The sequence below is a fragment of the Eutrema salsugineum genome, unplaced genomic scaffold (genome assembly GCF_000478725.1).
Source record: "Eutrema salsugineum unplaced genomic scaffold, Eutsalg1_0 scaffold_1, whole genome shotgun sequence".
Lineage (NCBI taxonomy): Eukaryota > Viridiplantae > Streptophyta > Magnoliopsida > Brassicales > Brassicaceae > Eutrema > Eutrema salsugineum.
Genome location: NW_006256909.1, coordinates 3,801,464 through 3,820,402, shown reverse-complemented (window position 1 = coordinate 3,820,402; position 18,939 = coordinate 3,801,464). Strand labels below are relative to the sequence as shown.

General features: G+C 32.0%; 1 protein-coding gene and 1 long non-coding RNA gene across 3 annotated transcripts; both read left to right on the top strand.

Moving 5' to 3' along the window:
* The first annotated feature begins 2,880 nt into the window (after positions 1–2,880).
* LOC18030853 (CBL-interacting serine/threonine-protein kinase 6) lies at positions 2,881–4,856 on the top strand. The gene has a single exon (XM_006412583.2). It carries the CDS (start codon positions 3,232–3,234, stop codon positions 4,543–4,545), a length of 1,314 nt encoding a protein of 437 aa, XP_006412646.1. The 5' UTR covers positions 2,881–3,231; the 3' UTR covers positions 4,546–4,856.
* Positions 4,857–14,599: 9,743 nt separating this feature from the next.
* On the top strand, positions 14,600–18,703 carry LOC112081838. 2 transcript variants are annotated; one of them, XR_002896733.1, is made up of 5 exons: positions 14,600–15,406; positions 15,667–15,731; positions 15,807–15,869; positions 17,834–17,902; positions 18,456–18,703. It is a non-coding gene; the product is annotated as an uncharacterized LOC112081838 (long non-coding RNA). The 2 variants fall into 2 exon arrangements; XR_002896732.1 differs by lacking the exon at positions 15,667–15,731.
* The last annotated feature ends 236 nt before the right edge of the window (positions 18,704–18,939 follow it).

Sequence of the window (18,939 nt, the reverse complement as noted above, 5' to 3'; positions counted from 1 at the left end):
TAACGTTTAATTTGTTTTCCTTGAGCTCAGCTTCTTAGCTAGGGATAACAAAAAAAAAAAAGAAAAGAGAAAAAAAGTTAAACTAAATATGTACCTCTTATTTTGAAAGGGTTAGGATTTCTTTTTCTTCCCAATTGTTATCATAATTCTAATTTGATTTATAAGGCTCCATTTGTATACTTGTATGTCCATGTATACTACACAAAATTAAGTTTTCTCCATAATATCACATACATCATTTGAGATTCAATTAATAATGGCATCAGAAATTATTAAACAATCAAAACTGGCATCATTGAAAATGCTACTGTACTCCATTCAACAACATCAGATTTTTATATAAGGAATATCAAATTATATTAAAGATTGTTTTTTTCCATGCATGTCAGCAATAATAGTATATTTTTTTAATACTTCCTCTCTTCATGTGTTTGTGCAAGTGTATGTGTGTCTCAGATAAATTATTGACGAGAAGCAACAGAGAAGGCAGAAAAGAAGGCCACGAAGCAGTCTCGTGAATACAATTATACAAATATGCACAAGCAAGTTACTTAGTAGTAATTAAATTGATGGATATATGTTTATTTAAGGCCTACGAGAGAGAAAGCTATTCGAGTGCATGGCGAGTGCGATCGACTTTTTCCAAACTGCTCTAGTCGCACATTGTTTTGTGGTGAATACGAAATGCAGTTGGAGTGTAGTTAGTTTATTGACTGTGGTCACCAGTCAGTGCGGTTATATATATAAATTAGACTGCTTCAAACAACATATTCCAACAATTGTTCTCATTTAGTTCTCAATGACAAGCTTTACTTTTGGTTAAAGTAATAACAAGTAACTTGCAAGAAATACATGAATTAAGTAACAAATTTTTACTAGTGGCTCGATCGATTTCCGTTTATATAAAGAGAATCGAGTTTGGAAATATGATGGAAAACTGGTAATTCGGGATATCAAAAACATTATCTGGTAGATCAAGCAGAAGTGCAACTTTAGTTTTTCTTTTAGTATTTTTCAAAACTAAAATGATATACTTTAAATTATAAGGAGGAAAATGTCCACATGAGAGAGGGTAGGGATTACAGACGCTGAGAGCCGCCCAAATGTTTCTGGTGGCTGAGGAGGAAAGAGCATCGTGTTGGCCTGTTGGGTCATTGAATGCAGTTTCTTTTCTTTACTTTTCCTTCAGATTTTGTTTTTCTTACTATTTCAAAATAAAAATTCCATGTGAAACCAAAGTTAATAAACTTTTGGATCGCGGTTTAGTTTTGTATGACCTTATCAAACTAAACTCGTTACCGTGCTTTTAAATCACTAATCTTATTCCTGAAAAGTGCATCATGAATTTATAATTTTTCTATTCGTTTGTTTTGGTATTGTGTATGCATCACCACTCGATTTTAAATACTTGTTAAAAAAAATCAACTTAATGATAGCATGATTTTGTAATGATTGTCACTTGTCAATAGAGAATTGTTTTAATACTGTCTACCTCATAATAAACGTGATAACCATAAAAAGTTAAGTAGATAATAGTACTATAAAGTTAAAATTCGACCAAAAAAGGTATTATAAAGTAATTTGAACACAACTTATATTGTATGGTGTGGTGATGATGTATATACGTATCTTCAATGATTTATATATACGTACGTGATTTGTATACACTTTCGTACATACGTTTCGTAGCTATACAAAGCCTATGCACGTGTCTTCCCTCTCTTGGTCGATTATATAAATATATTTAAGAAATCAAAAAGTTCCTAATTGCTAGATGTGTGCTGCTAACCATCCAAATTGTTTCCTCGACAAATTGACAATTGATATACATGATTTTAGATTAATCCCAATACTATGCTCAGCCAGTCGGCCCTCATGCATTGGTTAACCGCAAATTAAATTCGTGAAACTTGTCGCCTAGATATACCGGAAATTCTTTGATGCATGATGTATGCTCTCATTGATCAGTACATTGAGAATCATAGTTTATCATTTCAACCATCCTAAAATACATATTCTCGATATGATCCCTATATTGTATAGAACCATGCATGAAACTAATATATCGATTCATTAGACAAAGGAACTTTAGGTTTTTATCGAATTTTATATACACAGCTCATCCCTCATCAACATATATATATATATATATATATTTTACATGTTATTTTCAAACATTAATTACAGAAAAAAACTTTAAAATTGTAACAAATTCATTTCATATGACACCTGTTTCGAAAACTAATCTCGACATGAACTAGAGTCTAGAGGAAAGAACTTCACGTTTTATCTACTGTCTTCTTCGTGTACAAAAGAACAAAGAGATGCAGTAGAAAACCCTAGAATCAACACATATAATGATGGTCCACAAGGACCACAACCAATGAAAACGATTAAACAAAAATGAAAGAAAACACATTATAGCTAGGAATATTTGGAAAATGATCAGGTCCTACATTATGATACCAAGATTTATTTTAATGTACATCTTTGTAGATACATAACCTTATATAAATCATAATTATGATATTCCCCTCAGGCCACAATTATCATATGTGCATTGCACTTGTATTATGTAAATAATGGTAAGTAGGACGTCAACGAGAGCGCTAAATAACTTTCCAAAAAAACCACATCCTTGACCAAAGCCTAAAGGGGTAGAATAATAAATTCGTATCATAACCGGTAATTTAAGGACACGTGTCGTCATCTCTCTCTAATAGTTGACAATCCCGAAGCCGCCACAAGAAAATCACTCGACACCTGTCGGTCAGTGTGTGGAGATTAAACGGTGTTATTATCACTCACTAATAAGGGTATTCACGTAACTTCAGAGGTGTGAAGATCTATATAAACGAACACTTCTCTTTTTTCTGCTCTTATCCGGTGTAAAAAAAAGAGAGAGAGAGTTTCGTGTTTTACTCAGATTCTTCTTTCTCTATCTTCTTCTACTGATTTTGAGAAATAATAAAAGAGAGAAAAAAATCCTTTGAAGGGAATGCAGAGAGATGGTCGGAGTTTCGCCGGTGAAGACTAAGCTGTGCGATCGGTTTAACCGATCTGTCGGCGGCAGGAATTGCCACCGGAAACACGTCGAGGACGGGTGATCCAATTTTAAAGCTCTCGAATTCCCAGAAGATCGAAACCGTAGAAATCTTTTTTTTTTCCATTTCTTTTTTCAAAATTTTCGTTGTAAAAAAAAAAACTATAGTCGGATCAAAGCCGGAGAAAATGGTGGAGAACGGATCTGACGGTGGAATAACTACGGGGCTACTTCACGGCCGTTACGAGCTAGGCCGGCTTCTAGGTCACGGAACATTCGCGAAGGTGTACCACGCTCGTAACGTAACGACGGGGAAAAGCGTGGCGATGAAAGTCGTCGGGAAAGAGAAAGTGGTCAAAGTTGGGATGGTGGAGCAAATCAAGCGAGAGATCTCAGTGATGAGGATGGTGAAACATCCAAACATCGTCGAGCTTCACGAAGTAATGGCGAGCAAATCCAAGATCTATTTCGCGATGGAGCTCGTACGTGGCGGCGAGTTATTCGCCAAGGTCGCTAAAGGAAGGCTACGCGAGGACGTGGCTCGCGTCTACTTCCAACAATTGATCTCAGCCGTCGATTTTTGCCATAGCCGTGGAGTTTATCACCGAGATCTGAAACCGGAGAATCTGTTGTTAGACGAAGAAGGGAATCTCAAGGTGACTGATTTCGGTCTCTCTGCTTTCACAGAGCATTTGAAGCAAGACGGGCTTCTCCACACGACTTGTGGAACTCCGGCGTATGTTGCGCCGGAGGTTATACTGAAGAAAGGATACGACGGAGCAAAGGCGGATCTTTGGTCTTGTGGCGTTATACTCTTTGTGCTTCTTGCTGGTTATTTGCCTTTCCAAGATGATAATCTTGTGAACATGTATAGGAAGATTTACAGAGGAGATTTCAAATGTCCTGGATGGCTTTCCTCTGACGCGAGAAGGCTCGTGACGAAGCTTCTTGATCCGAATCCGAACACAAGAATCACCATCGACAAGGTCATGGATTCGACCTGGTTCAAGAAAACCGCAACGAGATCCAAAAAGGAACCAACTTCGGTAGCCACAGAAGGTGAGGCTGATCAGGATCTTGATTTCTCCGTGCACAAGTCGAAAGAAGAGACGGAGACGCTAAACGCGTTTCATATCATCGCGTTATCTGAAGGGTTTGATCTTTCGCCGTTGTTTGAGGAGAAGAAGAAAGAGGAGAAGAGAGAGATGAGATTCGCGACTTCTCGTCCGGCGAGCAGTGTGATATCGAGCCTTGAAGAAGCGGCGAAAGTTGGGAATAAGTTCGATGTGAGGAAGAGCGAGAGTAGAGTGAGGATCGAAGGGAAACAGAATGGCCGGAAAGGGAAATTAGCGGTGGAGGCGGAGATATTCGCGGTGGCTCCGTCGTTTGTCGTCGTGGAGGTGAAGAAAGATCATGGAGATACTCTCGAGTACAATAACTTTTGCAGTACTGCTCTTAGACCAGCTCTCAAGGACATTTTCTGGACTTCTACACCTGCTTGATTTGTTTCATTTCATCAATTTGAATGGATTCTTGTCTTTTTTTTTTTTTTTTATTCCTGTCTGTAATATATTGTTGGGTTCTAGATTCGATTCGTGTTTCTTGTTCTTGATGGATTCTTGATGGGTATCGCGGGATCTTGGAAAAAAAGTTCCAGTCTTTTGCATCTTTTGTGTGTCTTTTTGGGTCTTTGTTGCCGATTTGTTGCGTCACGAGGCAGAGACAAGAGGGTGTTTGTGTGGTGTTGTATTCGTGTGGTTAAGAATGGTGTCTTAAAGATTCCATTATCAATAAATGATATTTATGATGACTCTTTAAGAATGTTCAAGAGTCAATTTTTATGCATTCTCAATGTCTTTTCTTTTGCACGTCTCTTACATTGGAATGATTAGGACATCATCCTCTTTTGTAAATCTTTCTCTCTCTTGGGGTTATGTAGATCAGTTTTTATCTTTTCTTTTGTCTAATTCATATTGATTCATAAACTTTTTAAGATTCATATGTATATTGATGCGTGTCGACATACTCCTTTTAAATTTGTCTGCGCTTTAACTTTATTGAGTCTTCTCCCTATATACGACATTAGAACTATCAATAATTCATAACAATAAGTAATAAATTCAGTCTAGTAACTTTAGCGATTGAATTAGCTCAAAAGTGATATGGATTGTATGATTAGAGATAAGATACGTTGTTTCCCATCAAATATGATTGGGGACTAGTATTACTATTACTCGATCGAAGATTAACAAAAATAGTGGAGTAGAAAAGAAGATGGACCCTGAAAGCAGAAAAGGAAGATGAGGTGGGCAGCAAAACAAAAGTGGAAGTTGCGTGATTGGGATGGATGTTTCATGAACCATATTACGTATTATCTGTTTTACATTTTTCCTTTTATAAATAAGATTTCACTATCATATTTGACATGTGATCAATTACGGAGATGCAAAATAACCCATGATTTATTACTTTAAAAGCAAAAAAAAGCCATCAAATAGTTGGAAAACGGATTACCAGATCCAGTGCCTCGGTATTCAAGTGGTGAAAGATTTGCCTATGCGTTTAGACTAGTGATCGAATTTTACTAATTTAATCACGGACTTTTATTATTGGCATTTACTTGGTCTTTGTATAAACTTTAAATAATGAAGTAAAAAAATTAAAATGATAATAATGTATCTATGGAATTGAGAGTATTTGGGTTTCGATCAAATATCACGTATAAACATGGTTTCATCTGTTTATTATCAACTGACCTAATAGGATGGGCACGAAGTAGTATCGGGATTTCTCAGTAACCTTTAATCTTTGTTTTAAGTTGATTGATAACTAATTTGTAACTGATTATGAGGTTGATTTTACAGTTGCATGTATTTAGGGTTAGGCTCAATTGATGATATAAAGTTTTGGTTCAGATAAGTTCTTTTTCCTATAGAAACGGTGGCGATAGCGTGCTCTAATAATTTTCTACAGCTTTGTTATACAAATCTACAACAATCAATTTGAAATCACTAGAAAGACTGAAAAGGTAATAATTTTACAAAAAACTTTTTGGCATTAAACATATATGTCGATCATATTATACAGTTGAAGAACTGATAATTGGATGTCCAAAAAAAAAGAAAATCTGATAATTGAACGCATTGATGTATTATTCTTCCCTGTATATAGCCAATCATCGAGATTTCACACGTATTATTCATAAAGTGCAAGTGGATTTTATTGTGACCTTTCAAAAAGATAAAATGATAGGTTTACTTTGTTATTGAAGGGAGAAATCATATGTCTTAATGTCGAATAGGGTGAGATTGATCGATATGCATATACATCCACATGGGTTTTAATGATAGGATTTGCACTTTTTGTTATTTTTAATAAGACGAGACATGATCACGAAGATATTGGCTTTGGTGCTGTCCAGTGTCCACAGAAGTCGAAAAGCATGCATGTGATTACCGTTGATCTTCGTCCATGTGGTTTCTTATCCGATCTTTCTTAATTGGGCGATGATTTATAGTGTTTGAATAATAAAAACCAAAATGGATGGTGCAGAACAAATGAATCATACGGAGTGAACGAAATAAATATAGCTTAGTCAGTAGACTATATATAATACTTATCATTATAAAATTTGACTATTTAAATTTTACAGTTTACTTCTAAACCGTTTTTAACTTGGATATGGTTGTTGTTCGGTTTAATTGTAGCTCACAAAATATGACAATAAAGAATAACTGCGCTGCGCATCTCACTTGAACAAAACTAGTGAACTGCGACAAAGTATTGTGGATAGTGCGGTTGGATCGAGTCGTGGCGGTCTTTCAAAACGTACCTCCGTTTTCGTCTTACCAATCATAGATACATATATAATGAGTAACTTAGGTATTTAACTTCACAGCTATATTCTAAGTCTTTTTAAGTAATGACAACTTTTTTGGTAGAATCTAGAGTGTTATTTGTAATTGAAAATTGAATCCTTCATCGTATATATCAATAAGCCTGTTATGTGTGTGAATATATTGTTGACTCGTTGTTGCTCATTAACGAAGCTATACCATTCAAGTTGCATGTTGGTAAAGGTAGAAAAAGGAAGAAGACAGAGTTACATCAGATTTTACAATACAGAGGTATAAAAAAAAAAATAGAGTTCTGTGTTTTTGTGGTTGCGCTTCGGTGTAACACTTTCGCAACTTGCCAATTTATTAAAATTTTCCATAAATATCTTTGGAAATATTATAAGGAAAATAATAGAGAGGAAGTTTATCTAATTTACTAGTGGATGATATAGTTGACATCTCTTTAGTTTTTCAAGTTACATTGGTTGGGGTCACTTTGGAAATGGTAAACATATGCATGTGGGATCTGTGGGACTAAGTTATACATTTAATTTAGTGAGCAATTCACTAAAAACAAGAATGATTTAAGTACGTATACGATAAATCCAAAAAGTTAGAGAACGTTACCTTTCTTCTAAAATGGGTTAACAAGGATAACCACAAAGCATTTCGCTTCTTTTGTTCGATACGATTTATTCACATGAATTATCAGTTATCAAATACCAAAAGGTTTCAAAGAAAAGAAATAGTAATGGTCCAATGGAATACAGCTTATCAAGTGTTTTTTTTTCACATTTAGCAAAAAAAACTGTTTTTTCACAACTTTTTATTTTTATGAGGGACTTTTTGCACTGGGATTTCAACAAGGAAAGTGTTTTTTATAAAGCTAAAGTCATCGACCAAAAAAAACAAAGAAAGCTAAAGTCCAAATTCAAAAACCATATTAGCAGAGATAAAATAAACAATTTATAAATGTTTTTGTTTATTATGTAAAAAAAATCCAAAACATAGAGAAGTAATATTTATTAATGCTTATTAATCATTGTGAAGTATTAAGGAACACTTCAATTAATTTGTTTGGTGGTAGATATTTATTAGCAATTTAGCATACGCACATGATTTCTTGTTAATTTTATTTAATATGAGTAATAATAATCGAGTACTAAGTAGTTGGGTGAGGGTTAGAAACTTAGGGACCATTAGATCAACGTCCAGTAAATGATATTTATTTAATTTTCGAAGGATTTTTGGAAAAAAAAAAAAATACAGCTTCGATTGTGATTTGTGGATAAGTGGATTCTAGTATTCTACGATGTGGCCGATTATCGTGAGGCTGACATAATTGGGCCTCACGAAGTTGTGATGATATTTCCATTTGAGCCCAGAATGTTGGGTATAATGTAATTGACTTAGCCCATTTCTGATGCTTCGTCTTACGTATTTGGATCGTTCACGGTTTTAATGTCCGAGACCTATACACTTGAGAGATCACTAATTGCCGGGAGATTTCAACTTTGGTTTAGATTCAACTGGATTTCGAATTCGTTTATGATATGTTTGTAGGCTTTAAGATTAAACCTAGATTTCTCAAAGATCCGAGTTTGTCTCTTCACTTGGCGAACCCTAAAATCGAATCACATTTCACGTCCCCATATAACTTATAAGCATAACTTGTGATTCTCTATTTCTTAAACTCTCATCAGATTATATTATTAATGTCACACGTTTCTTTTATATTGTTGTAAAGAATAATTAATAAAAATAACTATTGTGTTTTGTTTTATATAAAGACATAATATAATCGCAAGCATAACCAATAGAATGTTTACGTTTGAAATCAAAATAGTGTTTACTTCTTAATTTCATCATTATAAGCTCTGTAGAAACAAGCATATTATTAGACACATGATACAGTTTGCGTAGTCCACCAAAATATCTATACTCGCATTATAAATTATATATATAGAAAGATTTAGACATACGAAGGGAGAAGTGGTACAACATGTTTGTGAAAGAAATAAAGGAAAATTAAAAAACGTGGACAAATGAAACGTAGATAAGTGTTGTCTAAAGCTATGAACAGAAAATAGAGTGAGGTAGCTTTTGAGTTTTCCTAGGTTATAGAACTCGAGATGTCCCAAACTAGTTTTCTTCTTTCCCATCATCATATCATCCTTCATTTTCTCCAGTTTCCGTCCCTTTATTTTAATTAATTATTTTAACTTCTCCCATATATATATGTACAATAAAGTTCAAAACCAAAAAATAAAAATCTATATATATGTACAACGGCAAAATTTTTATTTTCTTAAGTGAAGACAAATTTCATCACGTGCGAAAGAATCCAAGGAGTACTTGCTTGTGTTTTTGATTCACTGCATAATATGTATAGAACTATAAAAGCATCCCTATTCCTTAATCCAGTGGTTTGCGTACGAGGTTAATGTTTTACGTACTAATGATTCTCAGAGTACGTGATATTCGTAAAACGATTATGATTGTAATCTTTTTAATAAATCCTAGGACGTATGTATATGTTGTATGCTGAACCGCGCCTCTTGTAAGCCCTTATGCTGCATATATGATTGTTTATATTTTTATTATACGATAGTGTATCATTTATAATTAGTTTAGTAAATACAGTAAATAATTAAACACTGATATAAATGAAGCGAATTTTTCCTTTTGTTAAAGTATATAACACAAAGTAATTGTATAATTACTTAAACCAGGCCTTTGATATCTATTTGTTGGATACAGTTCTCTTATACAAATGAGAAAATTTGTTTGTGTCATATGAAAAAATCCTAATCATCCCTCATGCTACATATATTTGTTTGTTTTCTTCGGACTCGTTTTTCTTGTATTCCCCATCTCCTCTGTTTGTCTTTATGAGTAAATACACACTTCAAATTAATTTGTTGTCCTCTTTTTATCAGTCGCTTCTCAAAGTACACTTGGTTAATCCTAGAAGATGCCTCCTCCTTTTTATCTTTCTGTTTCCTTTACGCATTGAGTTATATTTATATCAAGTTGGTTTATATCTAGTATCTAAGTATACACGCAACTTACTATTATTTTTGTTAAATAAACTCACGCAAATTATTTTTAAATATTTTTATTAATATTATATTGTTTTCGAATCCACCTAAATTTTCTTCTATAAATTTTCATCTATTAGATTAATGAGAAATTTTGTTCCAAGATCAAACCTATCTGAAACTAAAATTATAATGTAATCGAACTGAACTAGATTTAGATTCAATATACTAATCGGTTTTCTTTGAAAATTGATCACTTAACAATTTGGCTAAGTGAAACTGAAATAAGAGAGATTGAGAAAGCAAAGCTAAAGAAAACACGTGGTTGGTGAAAATAATAAAAGCCGAAAATGTCGACAAAGGTACACACATACACCAAACCGAAAGCTTAAAAAGAAGAGTCTCCAACGGTGGAAATTCAATTTTCTTTAGTCTCCAAATTCAAACTCAATACAACAAATAACTATCAACTCATTGTATATTTGTATTACAAATACCAAAAAAAAAAAAATTCTACATCTCATGAGGAACATATACTTAATACTTATGTATAAGGTAATTAATCTCATAGAAAATGTAAAATGACCACGATTCTCTAACATCTACGATTTTTTTAATATAAATAAATTAAAATTGGATTGCATGCACCAAACTCATATTGATATTGGGAATCAGAGAAGTCCAGCAAAATTAGAGCCAAATTATTAGTGAGATTTAGAAGGAAAAATATTATAACCAATTCATAAAAACTAAATTATATAGAATTTTTACAGTGGTAAACTCAAACTGTCTTGCTTGGGTTTATGGCTGACCTTGTCGGAAACCTAAGCATTCTTTAAGTATATAATACCCCATACTACATTGTTCATTTTATTATCCCAATAAATCTAGCCTAGACAAACAAATCGCATATAACTAATGATATTTTACTAGAGTTTAAAATCTAATTTTCTAGGAAGTATTAATCGAGTTCATTCGTGTCCATTGTTAACTAATACTAGATTCTAAACCCGTGCATCCGCACGGGAATTTTTGATTTTTTTTCCTAATATAATTTGTATTTATTTATTTTTGTTTAGATATAAGTTGTTTTTATTATTTATTTATTTTCTTAAATCAAAAATATTCATTTTTCAAATATGAAAAAATAATAAGAATGAGATGTGTTAAGTTTTTCATCATCCTGGTGTCGAGCTATATTTTTGCAGGACATTTTGTTATTATGTTTTAACTTTAAATAGTATAGATTTGTATATTAGTAGAATTATAATATGAGTTAATTAAGTATATTTCGATCTAATGTTAATTATAAATTTTGTTATTATGTGATTTTAATTATGTAAATTTAATTATGTGATTTTAATTATGTGAATTTACATATAAATAATCTATATGCTTATGAATTGGCTAATCTATCTGTTTAGTTGCCTTAAATTATTTTTTAATATCTTACATATTTTTAAAAACTAACTTGTATAAGAATGTAATTATAAATGCATAACCCTAACCTGCTCTATCATATTATTATAATATTAAAATATTTACTAATATTGAATTTATGTCGATTTAATTATGATAAAATATAATAAGATATTCAAGTACCATTAGTGTTATTATAAAAATAGATATATCTATATATTGGCTAACTTGTTCATTTAATTACCTCAAATTATCTTAATATCTTACATGTTTTAACAAATTAACCGTATAGGACCTGAAATATAATAATACATAACCTTAATCAGCTTCATCATATTATTGTAAAATATAAATATTTATTTATTTTAAATATTTGATATTTTAGACCGTTTGATTATGATAAAATATAATAAAATATTCGTTTACCATTTGCGATATTATGAAAGTACAATTTAAATTTAAAATTTAAAATTAAATTTTTATTTAAAGAATTCTAAAGTAATTAAAATTATTACCTAAATTTTTGAAATAAAATTTAATTATAAATTTTTTAAATTTTTTGAATTTTAAATTAAATTAGATATAAATTTTCGTAATTATATATAGTTATTAAAAATCTTGAATAATTGAAATTTTATTTAAATATAACCATATTTAAGGAAATTTAAAAATATCTAAGTTAATAACTAATTTTCGAAATTAAATATTAATATAAAATAAATGTTTTAAATTAATTGTCACCTATATTTAAGGAGAATCTAAAAATATCTAAATTAATACCTAATTTTCGGAATTAAATATAAATATAAAATAAAATAATTTAAAAAAAAACTTTAAGAGTGTTTAGAAGCAAACACTAAAAATGCTTCTGTTTTAATATAATAGATTTGACACTTTTAAGAGAAAAAAATATATATTCTTCAGTTTTTTTTTGCTTGATTGGCTATTCTTAGCAGAATGAGTAATTATGAAGTTTCCATAGTTAACCACAAGTCGTGCAGTGTACTATGTACGAAGGTGTACCGGGCTCATTATAGCAATTATTGTTTCAAGTCGACAAAATGATTAATTAAGCTTTGTTATCGAAATCTATGTTTTATGCAGTGGTTAGTACAAGAATTTTGTCACTTGATTTGATGGTCTGGTTTTAGATTTCCAACGTTTTTTAACTTTCACTACTTTAACTCTACATTCAAAATAGGGAAACAAATAGCAGTTCTGTAATTCCACGAATGTTTTTCTTTTTTGATGAAAATTTAAAATAGAGAAATACTTTAATTTTAAGCACAAAATTATTTTTTTTTGTTCAAAATCTAGTATCTTAAATTTGAAATTTCAAAATAGCACAATAATTATGTAAAAAATATTTGTTTACCTAAAATAAAATTTAGATAAAATGAAAAATATTATGTTTGATTTTATTATTTCTTATTTAAAGTTTAGTTTTTCACCATTCAAAAAAATTTGGAATTATTTTATATTAAAATTTGTGTTATTATTGTCAATTTTAACTAAAGATGCTAAGTTTTCACAAATTTTTTAAACTATGCTATTTTGGATAATTATCTTAAACAAGGAGAATATACCGAAACAGAGATCTAAAAATGAAAAGGAGGAAGACAAGGATCTGAAAGATTGCGATATCTTACTATTCTCATCAGTCATCATCTCTCAAGCCAATTAAGTTCCTTGGTACATACAATGTACCACCAATGTCATTAATAATTTCAGTTTAAACTATACATTTTTTTATTCTGAGTTAGTGGAAGTTTCTTCACTAGCATCAGTTTTATGATATCTGACGTAATATTGATAAAATAATGAAGACAATCAAAACGATTCATCATGATTACTGATTAGCGTCTAAAAAGGAAATTTGAAACCGGACCCAATTAAGAAAGAACAAAACCTTAAAAGAAAATACATGTCTGAAGACTGTGAGCTCTGTATGTTCACATTAAAACAGTTTGGTTACTTTTTTTTTTCTTTTTGATCAAATAGTTTGGTTACTGTTTTTTAAAAAAAATATAATCCACTTAAAAATATTTAAAGATATTTAAACCAAGATGATCTCTAAACCCGATCGAAGCAGATAACATGCCCAATCAAATACAAATTACAGAATGCTTATAAAACTATAGAATAAAGCAAATTACTTTATTTGAAATTTGAATTCAATAAAATTGTTTGCTGGCAAAAAAATTTGAAGTACGCGATTTCCAACGTTCAATAATTTAAATTTTGTGTGTCATCCAGCTAGTTATTGTTAAAAACATAAGCTTGCGGTTAGTATTTTTTTGGGATTTGATTGGTGATCATAATTTATAATCGCCATAGTAAGAATGATGGGACTTCAACCGCATAAAAATAACCAATTAAGTAAGCGATTGGACAAATTATTTGTAGAATATTTGAAACCAAAATCGGGCCAAAAAGGCCTAATAGGAGCGAATGATCCTAAATTTAATCAAAGAGGTTTTGAGTAGATTAAAAATCATCACAAATGCCAATCCTAAACTCCATCACCAAATGTCATAAGGTATAACTTTAACAAGAGCAATCTCGAAATTTCTCCATTGTTTTCTCATTATTAGGGTTTAGCTTCTACGGAAGTCTACTTCTCAAAAGGCTCGACTTGCTTTCTGACGTGAATATTGCTGTAACTTGGAAAATAAACCGACCCTTGAGGTTGAAATGCTTTTTCATTCAGTTAGTCAGACAAACAGTTTAAAAATAATAATGTGTTAAACATATGCTTCAACAGTTTGTCATTAATTTTGTTGAAAGACCAACGAATTGAACAAGAAGGGACTTCTTGGTTATAGAATGAAAACGTTAAACTCTTTAACTTACCACATATATATACCCATAAGGTCTGTAACAAACAAAATTTTGTGTCTTCGATTTGATAAATCGGCTTTTGTAAAGGGTGGCTTATTCTAGAATGAATGTTTTTTAACTGAAATTAATAGAAAAGAAAAGTAGGTCTGACAGAATTCATTGGACTAAAAAATACAGTCACACATACACACAGTTACACACACCAGAGATAAAAAGAAAAAGACTTTTTCGTTGGCTGTGTTACACACGCGCCACCCTTTGAAAACCCGATTTAAATTGAAGACCCCAATCTGTTACGAGATTTGACCCACCAGGTGTGCTCTTCTATCCACTCACAGAAAGACACGTGTTGAAAATCTTCTAAAACTCTCTAGCAAAGATTAGAAACAAAGAAACAAAAAAAAGAAAAAAAAAAGAAAGTGAAACGAAAAAACCACAATCTCCGCTGTCTTCGTGCCCTCTCTCTCTCATCTTGACCTTTCTCTCTCTCTTTATATACCGACAGTGTTCGCCATTACAGACTATGCAAAGAAGAAGAAAGCAATACTCAGCAGGGATCTCTAGCTAGAATCTGAAAGACGAGTGAATTGAGGAGGGTTCTCGAGTATTCATTAGGGTTTGGAGGGATCTGTGAGGAATTAGATAGGAGAGTAAGAAAGTTATGTTCCTGAACAGGTTTTTATTTCTGGCTTTCAATAAATAGCTGATGTTAGAAGACAGAGAAGGAGGTGATTGAAGAAATGCAAACAGAGAAAACTGACAGAAGAGAGTGAGCACATGCAGGCACTGTTATGTGTCCATTACTTTGCGTGTGCGTGCTCACCTCTCTTTCTGTCAGTTGCCTGCCTCTCTCTTTCACTCTCTCTATCTTCTTTCACTCTCAAATTTATTTACCTTCTTATCATCTATACATATCACTATATCACTGACCTTCTTATCATCTCTTTTGTTGTGCACTTGGCTCTCGTGATGTGGATAAGACTGTTACCCTTTCACATTCGTTTCGTTACTTGTATATATTACTAATATGTTTAATTTTTTTTCTGTATTGTGTTGAAGTGGGTGCTTAAGAATGTTTGATCTCGAGCAGTTTGGGTGGACAAAAGCTACGATTTTTTTATTTGGGTTTATGATTTTAAGTATATAATTTTAACTGTGCTATGGTTGATTTCTTCTAGTGGATCTAGGAAAAGCGCGAGTTTTGATGATCATGAAACCCCCCACCGGTACACATTCTTCTCAAAGATTATTTTACTATTGATTGTCTCTTTGTCTTTTTTGGATGAAATCTGAGTGTTTTTTTTTGTTTTTGTTTTTTTTTTTTTTTTAAGTTTCTGCATGTTAAGAAATCCCTTTTGATCTAAAGAGCAACATGCAATGATGCTGTTACTATGTTTTCTTCTTCAATCTTCCTTTTTTTTTTTCTTTTCAGATTTCAGGTTTAACCGTTAATGATAGCATTTGTGAATGATGATCTTTGTTTCAGTTCTATTTCATGTATACGCAAGTTCTGTGCCGTTTTGATGGAAATAGGAATTTTTCTATGAGGAGGTTTGTAATGAAGCACTGAATCCAGCTGTTTGTTCTTAAAAAGTCTTTGATCTATAATTTCCTTTTTGGTGTTAGGTTTGTACGGATTAATGCTAGTTGGTGCATTGAAGTCCTTCTTGGAATGTGATCCTGGAGTAGGTAAAGGAGTTTCACTTAACTTGATTTCTTTGCAAGTTGTGATCCAAAAGAGAAAGATTAAACCCTATACCTAATGCTTTTTATTATCCTTTCTTTTTCATTCCAAGTTTCTTCATTTTTGCTTCTGAATTTGCTAGGAATTAGATTTCGATTTTGGGTTATCTTCTGGTGCAAAAGGAATTTAAAAAATGCTATTATCTACTGAAATTGTTTATATTCTTAATCATCTGGTGCCAAAAGGAGGTTAAAAACGTTATTTTCTACTAAAGTTGTTTATCTTCTGCTGCCAAGCAGCTTCAAATTGTTATTTTCTACTGAAATGATTGATCTATTTGAGTTTCGGATTAAATGATAATTTTATATAATGTTATTCTTGTTGGGTATTTATCTTTTGTTGTGCTGGCCAAGCGTAATGTTTCTGTCTTTTAATGAGATTTTTTTTGTCAACATCAAGTGCTTTGTAATTAGATGCCTAGTTTTGCAGTGATTTTGTCTGGTCTGCTTTGATTACTACATTATATTGGATCAACTCAAAGGCATGAGTTATGTTGTTTTTTTTTTTTTTTTTTCTCAGAATGTTGGCTTATGTTAATTCCATCACTGTGTATGAAATGTAAGGAGATCTTTCTAATTTTGTGTCAAATATTTAAGTAAGGAAGTCTTTGAGTTGTGTTGATGAAATCAAATTCTGTTTTGGTTTACCGATGTCTATTGTGCTTCACCTTGAAATCTATAAGTAAAGTCGTGAACAGTGGAAATGGGTAAATGTTAGAAATGTTATATAACGTTAGATAACACTGAAGTGGTTGATCTTAATTAAGCTGCCTATCTATAACGATATCTAATTTGATGTTATTCTTTGTTGTTTCGATCTGTAGCTTTGATGTCTAAGCTTATTCTTAATGTCGAATAATTTTGTTGTGAATAGTAAGTGCGTTGTAATTGGATGTCTGGCTTTGTAATGATGATGTCTAGTCTGCTTTGATTATAAATGCACTATAATTAATGCGTTTAACTAAGAAGGGAGTGGTGTTTTCTAGTCTTTCCCATAGATGAGCGCGTTCTTTCGATCATATTCACAATATAAATCGGAAACGAAGGAGCTTTTGCTATTTTTGTGTCAACCATTCAACTCCGCGTAGTTCTTGTGTTGTGTCTGATGAAATCAAATTGGAAATTTGGTTAATTACCAGTTATGGTGTCTAAAGCGCTTCACCTTGAAATCAATATATGAAAGTCACAAACAGATAACGAGTGGAAATGCATAGACTTTCTGTGTACGGTGTATCACATGTTATCCCCAGCTTCCTTTCATAAGCCTTGAAATTTATGCATGTATATAAGGGTATAATGTTCATTTAATTACTTATGTTGGTTTAGGTATTGTAATGACTGTTGTTTCTGCAGTTTTCCATAGGCTTATTATTCAGATATTCGTTCTTGAAGTAATTTAACCTGTGATTTCAAATGAGCGTCAACTCCAGATTCTGTTCAAAAACCAATTGCAAGATTCTAAGACACAATTTGATTTAGAGTTTCTTGTTCTCTAATAAAATGTGATGCACCATCTTATGAGTTAGGCTTTCTATGTTCTTTCTTTTTTGTTTGCATTCAGATAAAGCTATACTGATGGTTTGGTAGGTAAATAACACAAATAAAAAAATATATTATGATCAAGGGCATTTGTAGGCTTTTAGGTACTCTAGAGAAATTACCAAGTTAGAAAAAGTGTCGTCGTTGATTGCCTTGGTTAGACCTTCTTGTGCAAGTGAGTTTATTATAGTTGAACAGGACCCTGTTTTGTGGATTTGCACACAGTCATCACCAAAACAATTGTAAAAATCTTGTGGTGGTTAATAACGATATAAAGAATTACACGTTTCTCATGCAATGTGGATTCAGTGGGTTTGCTGACTTGAAGCTGAAGAAAATCATTTGCTGATTAATCTATGCTATGATCACAGATGCAACAGCTTCATCTGCCTTCTTTCCTCTCGTCTCTCTGCATAGGATAGGATATAAATAGATTGGAGGTATTATTCGATTTCATCTCCACTTTTTGTACTCGAGAACTTGATTTCATGTCCATGAGGTGTGTCATGCTCTTTAATTCATTTGTCTTCCATTTTGCTTCACAAGCATATTAACAAATGGTGGGAATATATAATACGCATTATGTGCTAGAACCTAGAAATGAACCTATGGACTGTCTTTGCTAACTCACTATCCAGAACTCAAATTAATAATCTTTTATGATGAATTGCATTGCCGATAACATCTACTGGTTTAATGAATTGTTATTTGTTCTATTTGGATTTGCCATCTGAATGGACGCATACAAGATTGAGGAAAATTAGCTTCTTCTTCTTATCATAGATGCTTCATTTATATTATTTTTTGCCCTAGGTCCGTAGTTAAAGCTAAACCACGAAATGGTTTTGCTCTAAATTGTTCCTATGAAACAACGAAGGGATAACTAAATTGATATCTTAACTGTGTTCTTGTGTGAACTAATTTTTGCATATCAATCCTGTTGGATTTACATATCATCTTTTACCTAATACAAGAGATGTGTCTGACTCTTAGGTCTTGGCGTTAAATGGTACCGAAAAATCTATCATGGGAGTGCCTCATCAGCGATCCAATTCTCAGAAACAGCAGAATGTGTGATACTGTGCCAGTCTTCTCATATTCACAGCAAAGGTGCGAGTATATTAGGACCATATACTCGTCTTTCTTGATGTTAAGGTTTGTCCTTAGTTTAAAACTTTAAATTTAGTGGTTCATGAGGGTGATTATCATTTTTGAATCAGTAGACATTATTTTGTTTTGAATCAATGCTCTGAAAGTGGTTAGTCATCCACTATTGAAAGAGTAATGACCAATAAGTTGCTGTCAATAGTGTTAGTGTTCTGCCAGTATTTGGAGAAACTATACAGTATACTATATATGTTCCCTTTACCAGCTAGAAATTGAATTTGTTGCCCCTTCTCAGAAAGTTATAGTCTTATAGAATTATAGATTGCTCTTACTGACAGATCTTCAAATCGAGAGTAGGTGTTGATGAACT